The sequence below is a fragment of the Panicum virgatum genome, chromosome 4N, assembly GCF_016808335.1.
Source record: "Panicum virgatum strain AP13 chromosome 4N, P.virgatum_v5, whole genome shotgun sequence".
NCBI classification, from domain to species: Eukaryota; Viridiplantae; Streptophyta; class Magnoliopsida; order Poales; family Poaceae; genus Panicum; species Panicum virgatum.
The window spans coordinates 36,738,515-36,757,969 of NC_053148.1; the positions used below are offsets into that span (position 1 = coordinate 36,738,515).

At 44.0% G+C, this 19,455-nt stretch overlaps 2 protein-coding genes and 1 non-coding gene across 6 annotated transcripts; all 3 read left to right on the plus strand.

Moving 5' to 3' along the window:
• Positions 1-624: 624 nt before the first annotated feature.
• On the plus strand, positions 625-1,020 carry LOC120669364. The gene has a single exon (XM_039949131.1). It carries the CDS (start codon positions 625-627, stop codon positions 1,018-1,020), a length of 396 nt encoding a protein of 131 aa, XP_039805065.1.
• LOC120670857 lies at positions 627-7,526 on the plus strand. 4 transcript variants are annotated; one of them, XM_039951036.1, is made up of 6 exons: positions 627-967; positions 2,093-5,112; positions 5,199-5,286; positions 5,373-6,178; positions 6,467-6,526; positions 7,288-7,526. In XM_039951036.1, the coding sequence occupies exons 2-4, from the start codon at positions 4,205-4,207 to the stop codon at positions 5,877-5,879; spliced, it is 1,503 nt and encodes a 500-aa protein (XP_039806970.1). In that variant the 5' UTR covers positions 627-967; positions 2,093-4,204; the 3' UTR covers positions 5,880-6,178; positions 6,467-6,526; positions 7,288-7,526. The 4 variants fall into 4 exon arrangements, with proteins under 4 accessions (XP_039806970.1, XP_039806971.1, XP_039806967.1 ...); XM_039951037.1 differs by having other exon boundaries at positions 629-967; positions 6,301-6,526; XM_039951033.1 differs by lacking the exon at positions 627-967 and having other exon boundaries at positions 2,757-5,112; positions 6,494-6,526.
• On the plus strand, positions 6,857-6,944 carry LOC120671741. The gene has a single exon (XR_005673830.1). It is a non-coding gene; the product is annotated as a small nucleolar RNA SNOR75 (small nucleolar RNA).
• Positions 7,527-19,455: the final 11,929 nt, after the last annotated feature.

A 19,455-nucleotide genomic window follows, 5' to 3' on the forward strand; every position in this document is an offset into this window, starting at 1 on the left:
GTGTGGGTGGGTCCCACTGTCACCGCGTGTCCCACCAGGACATCCTATCCACGTGTCTGTGTGGGTCCCACTGCAGCCAATGTGTCTTGCGGGGATCCCACCGTCCAAGTGACGTCTCGTGTCTCAGTGTGGGTGGGTCCCATTGTCACTGCGTGTCCCACCAGGACATCCTATCCACGTGTCTGTGTGGGTCCCACTGCAGCCAATGTGTCTTGCGGGGATCCCACCGTCCAAGTGTCGTGTCTCAGCACTATCGCGCAGGCTCAGGAACCAAACCAGCCAGCAGCCCACGAAGATGGGTCTCGTGTCTCAGCACTATCGCGCAGGCCCAGGAACCAAACCAGCCAGCAAACCAGCCAGCAGCCCACGAAGATGGGCCCAAGCTCAACCAGACCAGGCAAACCAGCAGCCCACGAAGCAAACCCACGAATAAGGTGCAAATAATAATATGGCAAAAATAGAAGCGCTGCCCCTGGGTTTCGAACTGCAGACCTGAAGGATCGCAAGGAAGAGGCTCACCACTGAACCATACAACCCCTCCTGTTTTTTTTATTCTAACTATTATTCTTGTAGAGTTTATCACTGTACAGCGCAAATAATAATGGAATCATATCCCAATCTTGGATGCCCACGCTGAATCAAAGCTGCAAGCTCTGGGCCTGCGGGCGGCGGCGGCGCCGGCACAGGCCGAGGCGCGGCGGTGCTCGCGTCCTCGGCGTAGGCGCGGCGGTGCTGGCGTCCTCGGCGGAGGCCATCGGTGCTCCCCCCTCCCCCGAACTCGGCTCCACCCACAGAAAGCGGAGTTCAGGGAGAGGACGAGCGCTCGAGGCCATCGAGGCCGGGAGGAAGAAGGTCTACGAGGCAAAGGTCTGGGTCAAGCCGTGGCTCGACTTCAAGGAGCTCCAGGAGTTCGTCCACAAGGGGGACGCCACCACCTTCACCAGCGCCGACCTCGGCGCCAAGAAAGGTTCGCGCTCCCGCTTATGCGACCTTGCTATTGCTGTTGCAGCTGCTCTCTGACCGAGTGACTGCATCTCGAGTTCAAGGGCTAGGGTCTGGGAGTCCATAGAAATGCCTTGTGTGTCTCACTTCGGATTGATGGGTGTCTGATCTAGTTTGGGATGATAGTGGACACGCTTTCCTTTGAAATCCAAATATGAAGGGATGCCAAATAGCCAATATGTCAGCAGTGGCGGTCCGATCTTTTCCACTTAGATTCAAAATTATTATTATTTTGAAGGAAATGTGGTTATGATTGTGAAACAGGAAGATATCGCTTATCGGGCATTAGCACCCAATTGATTTGTTCAGAATTTAGGCCTACAGTGTAACTTGGTCGTCCTAATGGAATGGGGAAATAGGTACATTGGGTACTGTCTTATCCAAGGGGTTCCAAGCATCACCTTCGGGGAGGCATGAGGTACAGTCATATTAGTGAGTGGATGTTCAGCTTAGCATTAGTACGGATTATATAATTTTGGAGGTCAGCTTTTACTGTTTGAAGTCTCAAGTGCAACAGAGTTTGAGTCACATTGTGCAACATCAGTGGTAATATGGAAGATGGGATTTATGCAACAGGGTTTGAGTCACATTGTGCAATATCAGTGGTAATCTGGAAGATGGGATTTCCAACTCTTAGCACTTTAAGTTGTCCGCCTGGCACAAGTGCTCTTGAGAGCCAGGAAGAATAATAGCCTAGAGGTCAACTTGATAGGCTGATATGCAAGGTTCTTGAAAACGAAGGGCAGTCTTTTTTTTTTCTTTCAATTTAATATTCTGTTTGCTAGACAGTGAGCATTTTTCCACGTTCTCTGGTTTGCTCTGTGGCATATAGGGACCTTATGTTGATAAATTTGATTACTCAAGTGGTTTTTTTCATGTTCTGTTTGGGGTTAAATCTGGGATATCTTTTTGACACTGGACGCATGTTCACTTGTTACGATTTGCTGATCTTTTAGATTAGCAATTCCATACACAGTGCATCTGTGCAACATATGCATATAGTGCTGTCTCTGTATGTGTATTAGATTTGTGTCCAGTTGTATCTTAGTTTATATTGTAAATCTGAATTTCCTCATGTATGTCAATACAGATGGATCGAACCTGGGTTCACGGGAGACAATTCACACCTGCCTACATGGATGGAGCATAGTCACAAAGTTCCTGGGTCGACCGGGTCGAGGAACGGGGTCGAGGGTCGAGGGTCGTCATTTTATAAAATTGTGGTACGAAGGGGGTATACATCTATGGAACGATAAATTATTATGTGGGACGCGACCCTGATTCATCGGGGTCGATATCTTCGGGTCGATAAAGACAAAACCTATATATGTGCTACTAATAAAGAAACTAATCTGCACAAGCATATAAGAAACATATAAAAGAGTACATTTAGACCATGCTACACGTACTCAGCTCATTGTCTAACAAAAACCACACCAATCCACTGTCCTTAACCTCCTTATCCCAATTAAATCTGCTAGCAATGAGGCTGCGACCCCTTTCAAACCGGGACACGATCCAACCTTAAATGGGACACTGACCCTCTTCGACCCCGACCCTCGAATCGGAACGACATTCCCGGGTCGAGGGACGAGGCATCGACCCCGAATCCTGTGACTATGGGATGGAGTGGCAAATTTCATGGAATATGTTAGAGGAAAATACCCTGGAGACAGTGAGATATTGTGCCCATGCCGCAAATGTCTTAATCAACATTCAAGGCCTCAGCAAGAGGTGAATGACCATATACACATCTTGGAATGTCACCAGCTTACACTCGGTGGATTCATCATGGGGAGCATGTACAAGTAGATCATGGTGGATTGATTGAAATCTCAGAGGAGCAGGTGCATGATGAATCTGGTCACGGTGAAGGGATACATTTGGGTGAGGATGACCGAGATGATGACAACGGGGTACCAGAGATGCTAGCAGATTTGTACACAGCAGCAGAGGAAGATGGAGGGCAACCAAGGTTCACTAAAGTTCTTGAAGATGCCAAGCGGTCACTCTCCCAGGGATCACAACATTCCAAATTCTCCTTTCTTGTGAGGTTGCTTTATATCAAGTCTCAGTATCGGACTGGCAATACAGCATTTACTGCATTATTGAAGTTGTTGTCTGCGGCATTCCCTTCATGTGGGTTGCCTGAATCATATGATGAGGCAAAGAAGTACCTTCGTGAGTTGGGCCTTGGATATGACTCGATCCATGTGTGCAAGAATAATTGCGTGTTGTTTCGGAATGATAAAGCCAATCTGGAGGTGTGCCCGGTATGCAAGGAATCCAGATGGCAAGACGGTGATGGTAAAAAGCGGGTTCCTCATAAGGTTTTGAGGCACTTTCCTCTTATACCAAGGCTGAAGAGAATGTTCGCCACAAAAAGAACGGCTGAGGAGACCCAATGGCACGAGATGAGGAGGACGCCAGTGGAAAATGAAATGAGCCATCCAGCTGATGGGAAGGCATGGAAGGACTTCAACTTCAAGTATCCTACATTTGCAGATGATCCAAGGAACTTGAGGCTCGCCTTAGCTACAGACGGTTTCAACCCATTTGGCAACTTGAACACTCAATATAGTATGTGGCCCGTGCTTCTGACACCTCTGAATCTACCACCTTGGGAATGTGTCAATCCGGCCAATTGCTTTATGTCTTTACTCATCCCTGGTCCTTCATCTCCAGGAAAGGACTTTGACCTATTCCTCGAACCTCTAATAGAAGAACTATTTGAGCTTTGGAAGGGTGTTGTTACTCATGATGCTCTTAGTGGTAAAAAGTTTAAGCTTCGGGCCATCGTGTTGTGGTGCATACATGATTATCCAGCATTGAGCACCTTGTCTGGCCGAACTACAAAAGGTTACTATGCATGTATATATTGCGACAAAAGTCCATTGTCACGGCACTAAGGGGTAAGATTGGTTACCTTGGTCACCATCGTTTTCTTCCAACGACACATGCTTGGCGGAGAAGCTTGGCTTTTGATGGCAATCGTGAAAATAGGGATGCGCCCGCTAAGTTCAGTACAAAAGAGGTCTTGGAGCAACTGGAGAAGGTGAAAGATGTCAGGCTAGGAAAGCATCCTGCCAGCAATAAAAGGAAGCGTGGGAAGGATAGTGGGCCATGAATTTTTAGCCGCAAAGTTGGGTTGTGGAAGCTGCCGTATTGGAAAGACTTGTTGTTGCCACACAATCTTGATGTGATGCATATAGAGAAGAGCATATGTGATAGCATCCTTGCCACATTACTCAAGCTGGAGGGCAAGACAAAAGACACAGTCAACGCCAGGCTAGACTTGCAAGATATGGGCATTAGACATCATTTGCACTTACAACAGCATGGCAACACAGTTAAAATGCTCGATGCACCATATGTGTTGAATAAGGAAAGTAGAATTCGATTTTGTAAGTTTCTCAAAGATGTGAAGTTCCCACAGGGGTATGCAGCCAACCTGGGCAGATACATAAGTGCAGATGGTACCAAGGTGCAAGGGCGACTGAAAACCCATTCTTGCCATGTACTACTCCAAAGGATCATACCTGCTGCCTTAAGAGGGTTGGTAGGGAAAGATGTATATGAAGCGGTTGCAGAGCTTGGGACTTTCTTTAGGGAATTGTGTAGCAGAAATCTAAAGATAGATGTTGTGAAACGACTCAAAACCCAAATCCCAATAATTCTTTGCAAGCTTGAGAAAATTTTCCCTCCAGCCTTCTTCGATGTCATGGAGCACTTGGCTGTGCATCTACCTGATGAGGCATTGCTTAGGGGCCCTGTTCAGTATGGATGGATGTACCCTATAGAGAGGAAACTTGGTACTTTAAAAAATTTTGTGAGGAACAGGGCTAGGCCTGAAGGGTCAATTGCAGAGGCTTATGTCGCAAGTGGTACCTTGACTTTTTGTTCAAGGTATATGGAGGATGTTGACACTAGATTTAACCGGAATGTTGGTAGTGTGGGAGATGGGCCATTGGTTGTGGACACATCTATTTTTATGCATGGTGTTACTCTTGTTGGAGCCAACAGGGTACACTACATTGATGATGATGCCGTCATGGCCAAGTTAGTGTGGTATGTGTTGAATAACTGCAATGAAGTTGAGCCTTATGTTGAGTAAGTATCATTTACCTATGCTAAATTATTATGTCTCCTATTGCAAATAAATCAAATTATGCTTATGATTAAATTTGGGCACGCAGCATCTACAGGGAGGAGCTACTAACAGAAGGTGCACGTGATGTTGAGAAAAGGCTTGCAGAAGGATTTCCTGGATGGTTTAAGAAACATGTTAGTGTCCTTACCAAAGATGGCTTTATATGCTCTATTGATTCATTTGTGTGGTGGTAACCTTTTATTCTTTGTTTGAACCCTAGATAGCCAAGTTGCGCAAGGATCACCCAGAAGAGGTTACCGATGGATTGTTAGCTCTATCATGCGGTCCTGATCTTCGAGTGAAGACTTGTGCAGCTTGCATTGTCAATGGAGTCCGGTATAGCACCGTGGACCGTGAAAAATACCTGCAGACTCAGAACAGTGGTGTAATGACAGAAGGTACACATGATGGTCGTAACATTGATTATTATGGAGTCCTTCAGGAGGTTATTGAGTTGCAATATAACTCCAATTTAGAAGTCCGTCGGTCTGTGGTCCTGTTTCGTTGTGATTGGTTTAATCAAGAAGGCAAGACAAGAGGCATCAAAGACGACGGACATTTCAAATCCATCAACGTTTGGTCATTGTGGTACAAGTCTGACCCTTTCATCTTAGCAACTCAATCGAGGAAGATCTTCTACTTGGAAGACACATCTCTGGGAAAGGATTGGCGTGTAGTGCAGAAATTTGAACACAGGGAAATGTACAATGTGGCTCAACAAAAGTGACCTCACTCATGATGTACACCATGATGATTACTGTTCTGATACAGAACATGAAGTGCAAGAATGTGATGGTGATGAGACTGTGCTAGATAATCAGGGTGGGGAAGCTACTATAATTGAAGGTAATTTAGATGAGCTTATAAGAAGCAAGAAGCGAGCTACTGCTATCCCTGAAGATAGTGATGAGGAAGATGAAGATGACACTATCATGCAATATTGTTCTGATAGTGGCTAAGAGAACGCTGAAGATGACATTTTCCATGATGATTATGAAGAAGAAGAGGATTTCTAGAACATGCAACGTATGTAGGTCTAAATATACTCCAATGCTATTCTTTTTCTAATTTTGTGTGGCTGTTAATTCAAAAATTGGTTTGTATATCTTTATCTTCAACTAGGCTTATATACAACCATATTTGTTTAGCTCATAAGCAGTGGGAGGCGCCTGCATCCATGGATCCGGCAAGACCCCCTTTCAAAATGGATCCAACCATATTCTGTTGGAGTGGCCACATATAGATGTTGTGTACAGAACTAGATCTACTTTTTTATGTCAGGTGCGAAATGAAATTTACTACCCTTTTTTGCAGATGTTCAACTCACCAATGGTACCGCAGATATTCCCCTCTCCTTTGGAGCATCTTCTTCAGGTCATTTCGGTCTCCTTAAACTTGTATTTCTGCCTTGCATTTTGATGTTCATATATGTTCCTGTTTAATTTTATGGTGAGGCAGTAATTTCTATATGTTTCCTGAACACATACAATTAGAACTCACCTGGGAGCTTTTACAGCACCGGCATCCCTTATCTGTAGCTCGAAAGGTGTTAGGAACATCAATTTTTTTCTCTGAGCTTGGTACCTGTTTGCTCTTGGATGTTCACCATGCATTACTGCAATTGAGCTGCTTATCTGAACTAATTACTTGTGGTGTCTGATAGTGTTAGGTTCAGGTGTTCATGTTTGATTTGTGGCACTGTGTTCTCTGTGATGAACAAACAAAGATGACGAGTCCGATCTAATCCATTCCATTAAACCATGGGGACAATCGAGGCATTTGTCGGAGAGAACTTGTGCTTTGTTAGTTTTTCTGTTTTTCATATGTTTGCTTTTGGTGTTATTAAGCTGGCATGATGAGGTTCTATGTGAGTGTGACTAGAAATACCTCCTACTCATTCTTAATGTTGTAATTTAACTGTTTCCTGGCTTGTTTGATGATTTCGGAGGTGAAGAGACGATTGGTCCGTGTTTCTGACAATCTGTTGATGAAAGAAACTCCCATTTACTACTGATCCTAGTAATAATAAAAACTCTTGATGTTGGCACGACTGTCTTAAAAGGTTTTTTTCCTAAGCAACTTGTGTGTATTTGCAGTTTTGCTGATGCTTTTTTTTTTGCTGATCCCATATGCAGTGGAAAAAGAAGCGGATGAGGCGGCTCAAGAGGAAGCGTCGAAAGATGAGGCAGAGATCCAAGTAGACAGATTGGCCTCGTCTGCAGTTGGTTTGCAGTTTACTGAACAATTCTAGGTTTCATTAGTACAAGGAGTTGTAATGTATCTGAAACCAGTGCAGCCAGTGTGCCTCTGTTTTGTAATGAATACAAATGATCATCTGAAATTCTGAATATGGTTCCAAAACATTTTTCAGAGACATTCTCGCAATGCTTGACATTGCTAATTATTTGCGCTCGCCCCAGAGTCATGATTCTCTATTTATTTATTGGTTCTGTCGTCTTTCCTCGTGCTGTAACATGGACTTTGTGTGTTACCAAAAACTGGCACATTCGTGTTACGGTGATGAACTTTTTGATTGATCCATCTTTAGGCCCAATCACAACTCATAAAAGTGGGCCTGCTAGTGTGCATCTGCTTACTGAACAAACTTGTTGAAGAGATGGAGTAGAATCTACGATGTGGCATGTATATACTAAACTCGATACAAATATAGGGGAAAATAGTCCCGTATTGCTTGTTGCTTGTGAGGTTTACCGGCATATAAATCCTCTTGGTAAGTGCATCCTAGTTTCCATATTAGCCGTTTTGCGCGTATGGATATGGAAATGAAATCATGAGCAATCTCGGTTCCTCAATAAATTTACACGGGAGAGGAGAAAAAAAGAGGCGTACGGTACGTTACCAGGAATAAATAATAAATATTTAAATTCAAAAACGTAAAATCTAGTTTCTGCGAGGCCAAACTTGGAAAAAAAATCCCTGCAAAACCGACACGCCGCAAATTTCCTGCGCCGTTTCGAGCCTTCCACCACCCGCGCCGCCCTCCGCTGCTCCCCCTGCCCCTGGGTTCCCATGTTCTCGCGGAAGATTCAAATACCCCGCACCACCGCTGCTGCCGCCTTAGCGAGCGGGCGAGCGTTGCAGCCCTAGTGCTCAGGTGGGCGTCAACAGCTTTGCTTGTGCGGCTCTTCAGCCCAGAATGTGAACCTCAGAATAATTAGGGGTATGAGAGTCTAAAAAATCTTGAATGACTTACAAATACTACAGGACGGAGGGAGTATTTGCCTATTTACCTATTTTGCACCTGGCCCAAAAGGGTATTTTGGTCTTTTTCCCACTGCCTGGCTCATGTCTCTAACGATGGAAGCTAACAGAAGTCACGGGAGTGTCAAATAGGCAAGGTATGTTGGCATTATACATGAATATGATATTTTTTAGGTAAAATACGGTAGAATACCATAAAATTACGGTATTTCTCAAAAACGATCGGAAGACACTCAACATTTTCGTATTGTGTAGGTGAATAACTAATTAACACAACTTTGTGAAGTTAGGCCTTGTTTAGATCTAAAGTTCAAAATTCTAAAAGATTTGTAAATCGTGGTGTAGTAAATGTAGTTGAAAAAATATTTCAAATGCGAAAAGATTTATTTTTAAAATTCTCATTAGATTGGTCTTATAGTTTACAGACGAGTTATGTAATTAGTTATTTGACTAGTCCAAAAATTTAAATGAATTTGAATGAATTTCAAATCTTATTTTGGTGCCTAGTGAAAAATCAGAGAAAATTGCCGCCCCCGAGCCCTCCAAAAATTTTGGGAAAAATTTTGGCGCCGACAAGAGTGAAAATATCTCGCGGTTGCCGCGCCCCTCCCTCTCTTTATATTTCAGAGACAACACTAGCTCTATCCTCACCCTCTCCCTCTCCCTCTCCCGAAAGCCGCCGCCGCCCTCTCCCTCTGCCCCTCCCTCTCTTTATATTTCAGAGCCAACCCTAGCTCTATCCTCACCCTCTCCCTCTCCCTCTCCTGCTCGGCCGCTGCCACCGCAGCCTCCTGCTCGGTCGGGTTCTCGCGTCGATGAAGGACGACTCCCCGGTCGGGTCTGTTACCGCCTCGCCGCCGCCTCTGGGACACGGATCTGCTACCGCCTCGCCGCCACCTCCGGGACACGGATCTGCTACCACCTCGCTGCCGCCTCTGGGACACGGATCTGCTACCGCCTCGCCGCCGCCTCCGGGACACGGATCTGCTACCGCCTCGCCGTCGCCTCCGGGACACGGATCTGCTGCCACCACGCCATCGCCTCCGACACCCGGATCTGCTACCGCCTCGCTGTCGCACCTAGGACTTCGATCTGCTACCTCACCGTCGCCTTTCGGGACCCGAATCTGCTACCTCCTCGCCATCGCTCCCCGGACACTGATCTGCTACATCGCCGTCGCGCTCGGGACCCGGACTTCGCCAGCGGCTGAGGATGAGCAGAAGCAGATGCCGTGAAGTACCAGGTACGTCAAATCATGGTAGTTCTTAGGGTATCCTGGTGGCGCTGGCCTTTAGGGTTTAAGGTGTTGCTCTGTATCATGTGCTTGTTCCTGCTGTGATTATCATGTGCTTGTTCCTAGTAGTTTGGAATTTGTGTACATAGCAGTAACCATGATTCAACTTGAAATTTTCTGTGTACTCAGGATTATTCTATTGGTATTTGTGAGCAATATTTTGCCTAGATTAGCTACCATCGTTTGTGTTGTTGCCATGAATAAATTCCTGTACAGAATGTATCAATTGCTATAGCCATTAGTATTTGTGAGCAGTAACCATGTATCAATTGCTGTGCAGAATGTATATTAACTTTTACTCATGCTGAGTTCTGAAATTTCTTGTTTTATTTCTGTATCATGCTGTATCAATTACTCTGATTGTATATTAACTTTTATTCATGTTGTATCAATTGCTGTATGTCACCAGTGTGTAATTTCTTAGCATTATTGTTCCTGATCAGTAATTGCATAGTTTGTAGTTCATTACATTGTCATTAAATAGATACTGCAATGACATGGACTTATGTTATTAGAATGACACAAGTATGATTAAGGTCCCCATTTATGTAACATGCTAACATATATATCAGTCCCGTTTATTGGAGATTAGAAGAAGATTTGAGGAACTTGGTGTCAAGGACTTAGCATCATCTCTAAAATTATGTCCAACTGCATCTGCATCTGCAACTGCAAGGGAAATAAGGGCAGGGAAAAGGGGTAAACTTGATGAAAGTGATCCGGAGTATCTCCCTGGAGAGGGAGAAGGGGTTCAGGGGGCCGACATTGAGTATTCGTCTTTAGATGAAGAGGAGCAACAACCACTAATGATTGAGGTGCATCTTCTATCTTACCTAGTGCCGGGGAAGAACATTTTTTGGTAGATGCTTGCTGTACATATTTTGCTAATTCATTCACATGCTTACGACATATTTGTTTCACCCTCCTACTCTAGGCTCCTAAAAAGCTTAGGCGAAAGATCTGTACTAGGCGGCTGAGGCGTTCTAAAGAAGATATGCCACCTGGAGGAGCAAAACAAGCTAAGAGGGTTAGACTGAGTGCTCCAAATGAGAGACCTGAAGGAGTCACAACAAGGTCATCAAAAAGACAGCAAACAATAGCTGCAACTCATCAAGAACAAGAAGAAAGGCATGCTGTTTTAGAAGGTGATGCTGATGATGGTGTGGACAGGCCACTTTCCCCTTACAATGACTTTTCCAGAACATGTGCAGAAGGGGATGACCTCCAAGAGTTTGAAGATGTACAAGGCAAGTGTCATTTCAATTTATATGTTGTATAATTTACTTAACCGTCTAAATAATTCTAACATTTTACATTTTTCTTCGCTGCAGTACCTTCCCAAAGAGCTCGGAGAACTCCTAGGCCACCAACAAGGGGAATACTGCTTGATAAGATGACAAGAGCAATGGGAAAAAGGCTGTCAATATCTGTTGCTGAGGGAAAGAAAAGGCCCCATCAACCAGTCCAAGCTGCCAAATTTGCTTCGGAGGCTGGTGTTATTGTAAGGGATCATGTTCCTATCTTCACCCACTGGAAAGATTACAAAAAAGAAGAAAATGCTCCTGTTTTTGAGAACTTTGTGGGGAAGTTAGCTGTAAGTGACTTTCTTACTGTGTACATGTTACTTCTATCTGTAAAAATGTTTTTTGCTGCACTACATAATTATTCAAACAATTAATTTTCAGGGAAGGCTAGCCATTAACACCACTGACAAGGCGACAACGGATGCATGTTCTAGTGTGTTTCAATCTGGCATTAGGCAGCTGCGATATAGGTTGAAGCAAACCTACTTCACAGGTCGTTCTATTGATCAGATTCCAACCACCTCACCTCACCCTTCTATCAGTGACGAACAATGGGCTGCACTGGTTGCCAACTGGTCAAGTCCAAAAAATTTGGTATGCTGCCTTAACATAGAATCTAACATCTCCTGTTGGTGACACCATCTAACACATGCATCTCTTGTAGCAAAATGCTAAGAAGAACCAGCAGAACCGTCTCAAAGTCAAGCACCCCCAAGCTACAGGATCTCGCAGCTATGTGGCGCAGTTGTATGATTATGTAAGTGCTCACTACTTTATACTTTCCCTTTCTTTTTTGTCCGCAACTGCCTATCTGCCAAAACTAATATGATATGTGCATTTGATGCCGAACAGGAAGAGAAGAAAAGGGCTGCAGCACGTGCCCAGCAAGCTGAAGAGGCAGGTGATGGTCCCCATGAAGACCACGAAGATGCTCCAGCTGAAGAACTTGATGCAGTTGAGCTTTTCAAAGTGTGCCACACCAGCAGGATAAAAGGCCTAACTGATAATGTGAAAGATGCAATTGTAAGTCCTGTGCTCAATTTTTGTTCTTGAGGCTAGTGTCACAAATGATTGTTCTGAATTATGTCCTACTAGTTGATTGGTTGACAGACGAGTCTATCTATAATTCGTTGATCAACGCGATAATTTGTAGTTTCTGTTTGACTCACCTGTTAGTGACTTCATGTTGGCCTCTGTAGATTTGAGAGGGGCAGATACGTGTTATTAATTAGGTTGCCAGGGGTTTCACATATGTTGGTGGAAATTTTGGAAATGTTTCTCTAATTATTGTTTTGATTGGTGTCCATGATCATATATTTTTGTGGGACTATTCATGGTGACTGTACACCTCTTTCTGCCGATGAGTTTGTGATAAGCTTGTTTAATGACTATCAGACTACCAAGATGACCTATAATTAATCAATTCTTTGTATATCTATGTGGAATTAATGTTAATAATATTCATTAGAGTTTTATTTTTATTGGATCACTATTAGCAAAAACCTGTAGAAGCCAATTTCTGATTGCAATGTTCAAAGTGAGCTTGTTGCTGATTGCGAAAAAAACATAGGTAATGAGCCAATGGCACATTGCATTGTGTAACTTCCCTCTCTGCATTATCCGTTACTGTACTTTCTTATCCCTAGTTTTCTCTTGGGTTGCCTAGTCATATGTTTCGTATTTTCTGTATTAATTTCTCTAGGAGTTGTAAGCATCACATCTCGCAGTGTTTCCCAATGTGATCAGTGAGATCTTTATGTGAGTGGATCCCCATTAGTCGGTAGCCTTGTTAAGCTTTCCTTAACTGAACAACACCTCTCTTACCTGAATTTACTCTCATAATATGTTTTGACTGATGAACAAGACAGTTATGTGAAACCTCAACTTGGATCCTATTTTGGTCTTATGATTACTTGTTAAGTATCATGAATTTCTTACATGTTAAAATATTCATGACAATTCTCATGATTACCTTTTAAATGTTTTGTTCTGTTCTCTTTAATTTGTTCTCACAATCAGCTAATTATTTCACCACCTAATGTTTAATGTTGCATTTTGCCAGTCTAAAATGGAGGCTTTGAAGGCTCAGGCTCCTGCTGAAGGTGAGGCTCCACTATCCAGTGCAGAAGTTGTGTCTAAGGTACTCAGCCAGAACAGCAGCAACACCTCCTCATTCTTGAAGAACATTGGTATCCAGCCAATGACATCAACAACTGAAGCGACAGCGAAAGAAAGGGCACTACAGGAAGAGCTTGCTGCTGAAAGACAAGCTTCAGCTGCTCTGCGTGAAGAAGTGAATGCACTGAAGGAGAAATCTCAGCGAACCGATGAAGCGTTGGAGAGGACCGAGAATAAACTGTTGCAAACCCAGAGGGCGATGGATGAGAACAATGTGCTCCTTCGGCGTATCTTGCTGTTGAACAGTGGTAATTTATCCTTGTCTTAATTGATCCAAGTCAATCTGGGCAAGTGTTGGCCCTTGGCAGTGAGGTAGCAATCCAAAACTTGTCTACTACTGGATGTTGAGCAGGTGTTATCTCTAGTTCTTTTCAACTTCTGGATGTTGAGCAGGTGTTATCTACTACTTCCTGTGAACTTGCATTCACTTTTGAACTTGTGAATGTTTGTTGATCTGAATGATGTTTTTGTTAAACCTATGGATATATGATGAGTTTGTTGTGGAATGTTGGTTGAATTTCTTACTTGTTAAATATTCATGTGTGCATGTTGATCTATGGAATGATGTGCAATATTTGTGGAGTTTGCTGCTGATCTGTGAGACTGACGAAATTGGTGGTGTAATCTGTCACGAAATGGTTATGTGATATGTGACAGAAAAATCTGTGACGTGGAGAAACATTTTGGACCAACAAATAGATGACACGTGGACCAATAAAAATTGGGCATGTGGACCAATAAAAACTGGAGACGTTTTCCAATAAAATGATGACACGTCGACCAATTAAAAGAAGACACGTGGACTAACCAGAAGTTGACACGTGGACCAATCAAATGTGGACACGTGGTCTTGTAGGATGACGACACGTGTCCTTCACGTCATCAGCCTATGTGGACGATGCCATGTCATCTGCCAGCGTAGATGATGCCACGTGGCTACCACGTCATCGCTTGCCATGTCATATGCCAGCATCGACGACAACACGTGGCAGGTTGGTTTCATGACAAAAACAGTGATGATTTGCTCTTGTCAAGAAAAAGTCATGTTATATGACTAACAACGAATCGTCATGGGAGAATTAGACATTTGTGACAAAAAATGATGATTCGTCACCGTGTGTCAAATGTGACGCTCCATCTACGACGAACCCAAATTCGTCATAAGTTCGTCATAAAACATATTTTATGACGAATTCTGAATCATTTGTGATGAAAATGTTTCGTCATCGATGTGCGATTCTCTAGTAGTGATGGTTTTCGCCCACGGCCACTTCATATGAACCTAACCGGCCACACACTTGAGGGATTGGAATGTTGGAAGTGGGAGATTGTTGGTGATATGCCCAAGAGTCAATCATTATAGTATGGATTAAAAGGCTTATATGGAAATTGACCCATGAGCGATTAGCGTTACTATTGGGTCTACATCGTTGAGACCCATTACACGCTGTATATATATGTGGGAGGAGGCTAGGGGCGCCACCACCTTGCCACGCCCTAAACCCTAGCCGCCCACCCTCTTTTTGCCCGCGGCTCCCTTCCAGCCTTGCATGCAGTGCTAGCACATTGGCGCACGGTGTTCCCTCTCCCGTATGTGTGGACTCCGTGGAGGCGCTCCTACTATTGCGGTGCTGATCGGCAAGGGGGAGATGATCCGTTCATGGCATGATTGACTATTTCCTACACTACTGGATTTCCTCATTTCACCGTGTGCCAGGGGCACACAGCGAAGCCCATTTAGCACACGGCGAAAACTTCGCCGTGGGTGGCCGACGGCGAAGCGCCGATGGCAGCCACTGGCACGGCGAAGAGGGTGTTCGCCGTGTGTCATATATCGGGCACACGGCGAACACATTCGCCGAGTGTTATTCATGACACACGGCAAAATAAAGATAATAAACGGCGTTGGCCGGAGTTGACGGCGGCGGGGTCGACTTCTCTGTGTGCTAAACATGTGACACACGGCGAAGATTAGATACTTCGCCGTGTGCCGTGGGCCCTGGGCACACGGCGAAGGGGAGAGGTTTGTCGTGTGCCTACCGTGTGACACATGGTGAAGTCCTGGTTGGGGGACCAGGTGGCAGCATACTTCGCCGTGTGCCAGGGCCCGCGGCACACGACAAAGGTTGGTCAGTTCGCCGTGTGCCAAGCCCATGGCACACGGCAAAGTAACCAGAAACAACCTGTTTTTTTTTGTTTTTTCACGTTTAAAGTACCCACTCAAACCATATATCATAACAAGCACATGCAATATATATATATATCATGACAAACCACAAATTCACAAGTCAACGCATAAATTAAGTTCACAAGTTTACAAATCCACAAATCCTTATTGAAAATCCTCCTAGCATCATCAAGTTTACATCCATAGAGGCACGAATTAACAAGTTCATGGCTGAGGTGGGTCGTCGAACGGCGGTGGGGTGTTGAGCTGAGGTGGCAACATGTTTTGTACGCCTGGCGACAATTCTAGTGTATTCGATGCCGCCGATAGATTCTAGAAAAAATATAAGACAGTAAAGTGCAGGTGAGACGAAAACCAAGTTCTCAAGTTATAATTCATGAAAGGAGCTTAAAGATCCAACTGCTGTAGAGAGGTCGAAGAAGGTAAACGATCAGATGTAAAAAGAGCAACTCAATCTTGCAAGGAAAAACTTTATCCAAGAATATAACTTGGTTAACGAAAAAAAATCACAAAGCAAGAAGCTGACAGGAGCTAGCTAGATATATATATAGCGTCTTGCCTTTTTCCTCCCTTATGCCAAGATCAAAGATCTAGCGATCTAGCTGCTAGGAGAAGAAATCTCAGAACCAAAAGCTAAGACCATCGAGCTCAGGGAAAGAAGATCCAGATACACACATATAGAAAGCAAGAAAAACAAAAATCAAGTCTAAATATGTAGGTCCCCTAAATCATTAAGTGAGTAATGTAAGTCACAATCTCTAAGTCTAAAGTTCTCTAAGTATCTAATACTTCAAAAGAAACTAAAGGGTTTTCAAGATACTCACCGGAGGAGTAATAGGAGCAGGAGCCACAGGGAATTGCATGGCTGGGATGGGATTACCCATTTGGACAGAAAGACCTCGAATGTAGTTGTACATCTCGGCCATCTCGGCCGCCTGCTTCTGCTCGTTCTTTTGTCGTATCCTCCTCTCTTCGGCCAGTGCCGCCTCGTACGCCGTCTGTTGCGCTTGCATTTGGTGCTACAATAGTTCATGACAATGTTACAATACAAAGCAAATATATGTACAGAGCGAAAGAATTATGAATAAATAAGAAATAACCTGTGCCAATGTTTGTACCGGACTAAATCATGTTCGATACTAATGGCCATGGACGAATGAGCCATTTTCTAGTAGTGCATGGAACTAAAAGTCTATCTTTAGTCCCGGTTGGTGGCTCCAACCAGGACTAAAGAGCTCAACTCTTTAGTCCCGGTTGGTGGCTCCAACTCCGTTAAAAGGCAGTTTCTGCAGTAGTGTACCATGAATTGATACATGGTGGGAGAGGGAGAAAGATCCAGGATTCCTTGGAGTTCTCCATAGGGTTTGAATCCTTTCAACAAGTTACTGAAAAGAATTCTTAGAGCATCTAGAGGCCAAACGTTAGGATCAAAATGCACTGTTCAGCATTAGCACCCTACTGACGTGACACCTGGTGAGCTCCAGAAGAACACAAAAAGGAGGAGACTGTTAGCATTCAGAAGCTACAATGCGTACGTGTGCAGTCATATCCGATACACGTCTCCATGGACACTTCATTCATAGCCATTTTGCGTAGGCTATTGTTGACACAGAATCGCGCCAACACATTCGAATGCGCTAGAATGCACAGGAGATCGTCAAAATGATTTGAACCAGTAATGCCCTGGGCGGATCGGTCTGACCGGTTCCGCCAACCGGTCTGACCGGTCGGGTGCAGAACGCCGCGATGACCTAGAAACGCAAGCTCGGGAGGGACCCCGTCGGAGCTTGCGCAGCTAGGGTTGTCCTGAGGTCGACAAGGCCACTCAGAACGCCTTCGAACGTCGCCGGGATGCGAGAAGAGCAGCAAATTAGGGTTTGGAAAACTAGGGTTTGAGAGGAACAAAAAGTAGATGTATTTTGTATTGATTCGATTGGGATTACCTCAATCGGCCTTAGCCTTTATATTTATAGGCCGGGGAAGTCGTACCCCTTCTCCAAGTCGGATTATACAAAGTTTCCACAAATAAAACAACTTCTTCTCGGACTAAAATTGGGCAGACCGGTCGGCCTCTGAGCTGCCAAATCTAGCTGTCAACATATGGCCCCCTGCTTTTTGGTGCGTTTCACAAGCCAAAAAGTAAGAACTAATCTGATGTACACATTTTACAAAGAGCATACAAGTCTAAAATAAAACTAAGGGCGATATCTAATACCGGCCATCTTCGTCTTCACGCACTTTGCCACACGCTAGGGTAGAATTTCTTCAAGTATCTCACATTGATAGCTCTAGGTAGACGCTCACCTTGCACCGTCTCCATTATATATGAATTACCGGAGACAACCTTGATAATCTCGTATGGAACCTCTCAACTTGGCGACCATTTGCCAAATTTGTTGCTTTTCATCCCAAGTGGCAAAATTGTCTTCCAAACCAGATCTCCAACCTGAAAAGATTTAAGCTTTACCTTCTTGTTATAAGCTCTAGCCACCCGAAACCTGTCCTTCTCAATTTCCTTCAAAGCCTTCCAACGCTTGTCGGTCACCTCATCAATATTATCCATCATCAAATTATGGTAATCAACAGCAGAAAGGTCATTTTGTTTCGCTAGTTTATAAGCGTCCAGATTTACCTCAAAATGTAAAATGGCCTCTTGACCATACACGAGCTCAAAAGGAGTAACCTTAGTAGCACCATGTCTAGATATACGATGAGTCCACAATGCTTCGGATAACACCATGCCACCTCCTAGGATTTTCTTCTATCTTCTTCTTGACAAGTTTGATCAAAATTTTATTACTAGACTCAGCCTGTCCATTGGCCTGAGCATAGTATGGAGATGAATTGAGCAACTTACTCTTGTAAGATTCGGCAAAGGCACGCATCTCTTTTGACATAAATAAAGAACCTTGATCCGTTGTCAAAGTTTGTGGAATGCCGAATCTATGAATAATATGCTCAGTAATAAACTCAATTACCTCCTTATGTGTCATATTCTTCAAAGGAACTGCTTCGGTCCACTTAGTAAAGTAATCCGTAGCAACCAACACGAAGCGATGCCCCTTTGAAGATGGAGGATTAATTTGTCCAATAAAATCCAACCCCCAATCTCGGAACGGCCATGATTTAATAATAGGATGCATCAGCGCAGCAGGCACCAACTGTAAATCACCAAACTGATGACATTCTTCACATCCTTTGTAGTACTTGAAACAATCAGACATCATGGTGGGCCAATAGAAACCAGCTCTTCTGAGTAAGCACTTCATCTTGGGAGTCGATTGATGAGTACCACAAATGCCTTCATGAATTTCACCCATAGCAACTCGGGTCTGATCCGAGTCTAAACATTTGAGAAGCAAATCTTCGGCAGTTCGACGATAAAGCTCATCGTCAATTAAAACATACTTGAAAGCCAAACGCCGAATATTTCTCTCTGCACCATGATCAGGATCTCTCAAATATGATATAAGAGGGACCCTCCAATCCTGGGCTTCGGACCAAACAACTGAATCAACCCTTTTGGCCGAACCAGAACCAACAGCAGTATCACCGGTCAGACCGGTCTCTGGACCGGTCAAACCGATCTAAGCGGTCAGACCGGTCTCACTGACCGGTCGGACCGGTGTGTCCAGAATCAGAAACTCGGCTTTCGTTTGCATCGGCTTGCGAATGTTGAAATATTTTTCGTAACATTATAGCCAGATGCTTGCTGAGCTAGAGTGTTTGCCTTTCCATTCTCTTCCCTCGAAATATGTTTAATAATAAATTCATCGAAGGAAGAAATAATATCAAGGCATTTATCAAGATACGCATTTAGAGAACCAGTATAGCATTGGCATACCTTGGATACTTGCTGCACCACCAGAAGAGAATCTCCAAAAGCTTCAACATGCTTTGCGACCATGGATTGCAAAAATTCCAAGCCAAATAGAAGCGCTTCATACTCAACTTGGTTATTTGTGCATTCATCTTCCAATCGGTTTGAAAATTCAAAAAATAGCACTACTCAAAGAAATAAGAACAGCACCAATTTCTTGACCATCATCACAAACCGATCCATCAAAGTACAACTTCCATGGTGTGCAAGTAATATAGCCGACTTCTAGATCATGCT

Excerpts from the sequence above, each read along its gene's own strand:
- LOC120670857 (XM_039951036.1), top strand. The coding sequence starts at position 4,205 with ATGCATATAGAGAAGAGCATATGTGATAGCATCCTTGCCACATTACTC. Across the intron at positions 5,113-5,198 it reads GAAGTTGAGCCTTATGTTGA|CATCTACAGGGAGGAGCTAC; the intron begins GTAAGTATCATT and ends TTGGGCACGCAG. Across the intron at positions 5,287-5,372 it reads CTGGATGGTTTAAGAAACAT|ATAGCCAAGTTGCGCAAGGA; the intron begins GTTAGTGTCCTT and ends TTTGAACCCTAG.
- LOC120669364 (XM_039949131.1), top strand. The coding sequence starts at position 625 with ATGCCCACGCTGAATCAAAGCTGCAAGCTCTGGGCCTGCGGGCGGCGG.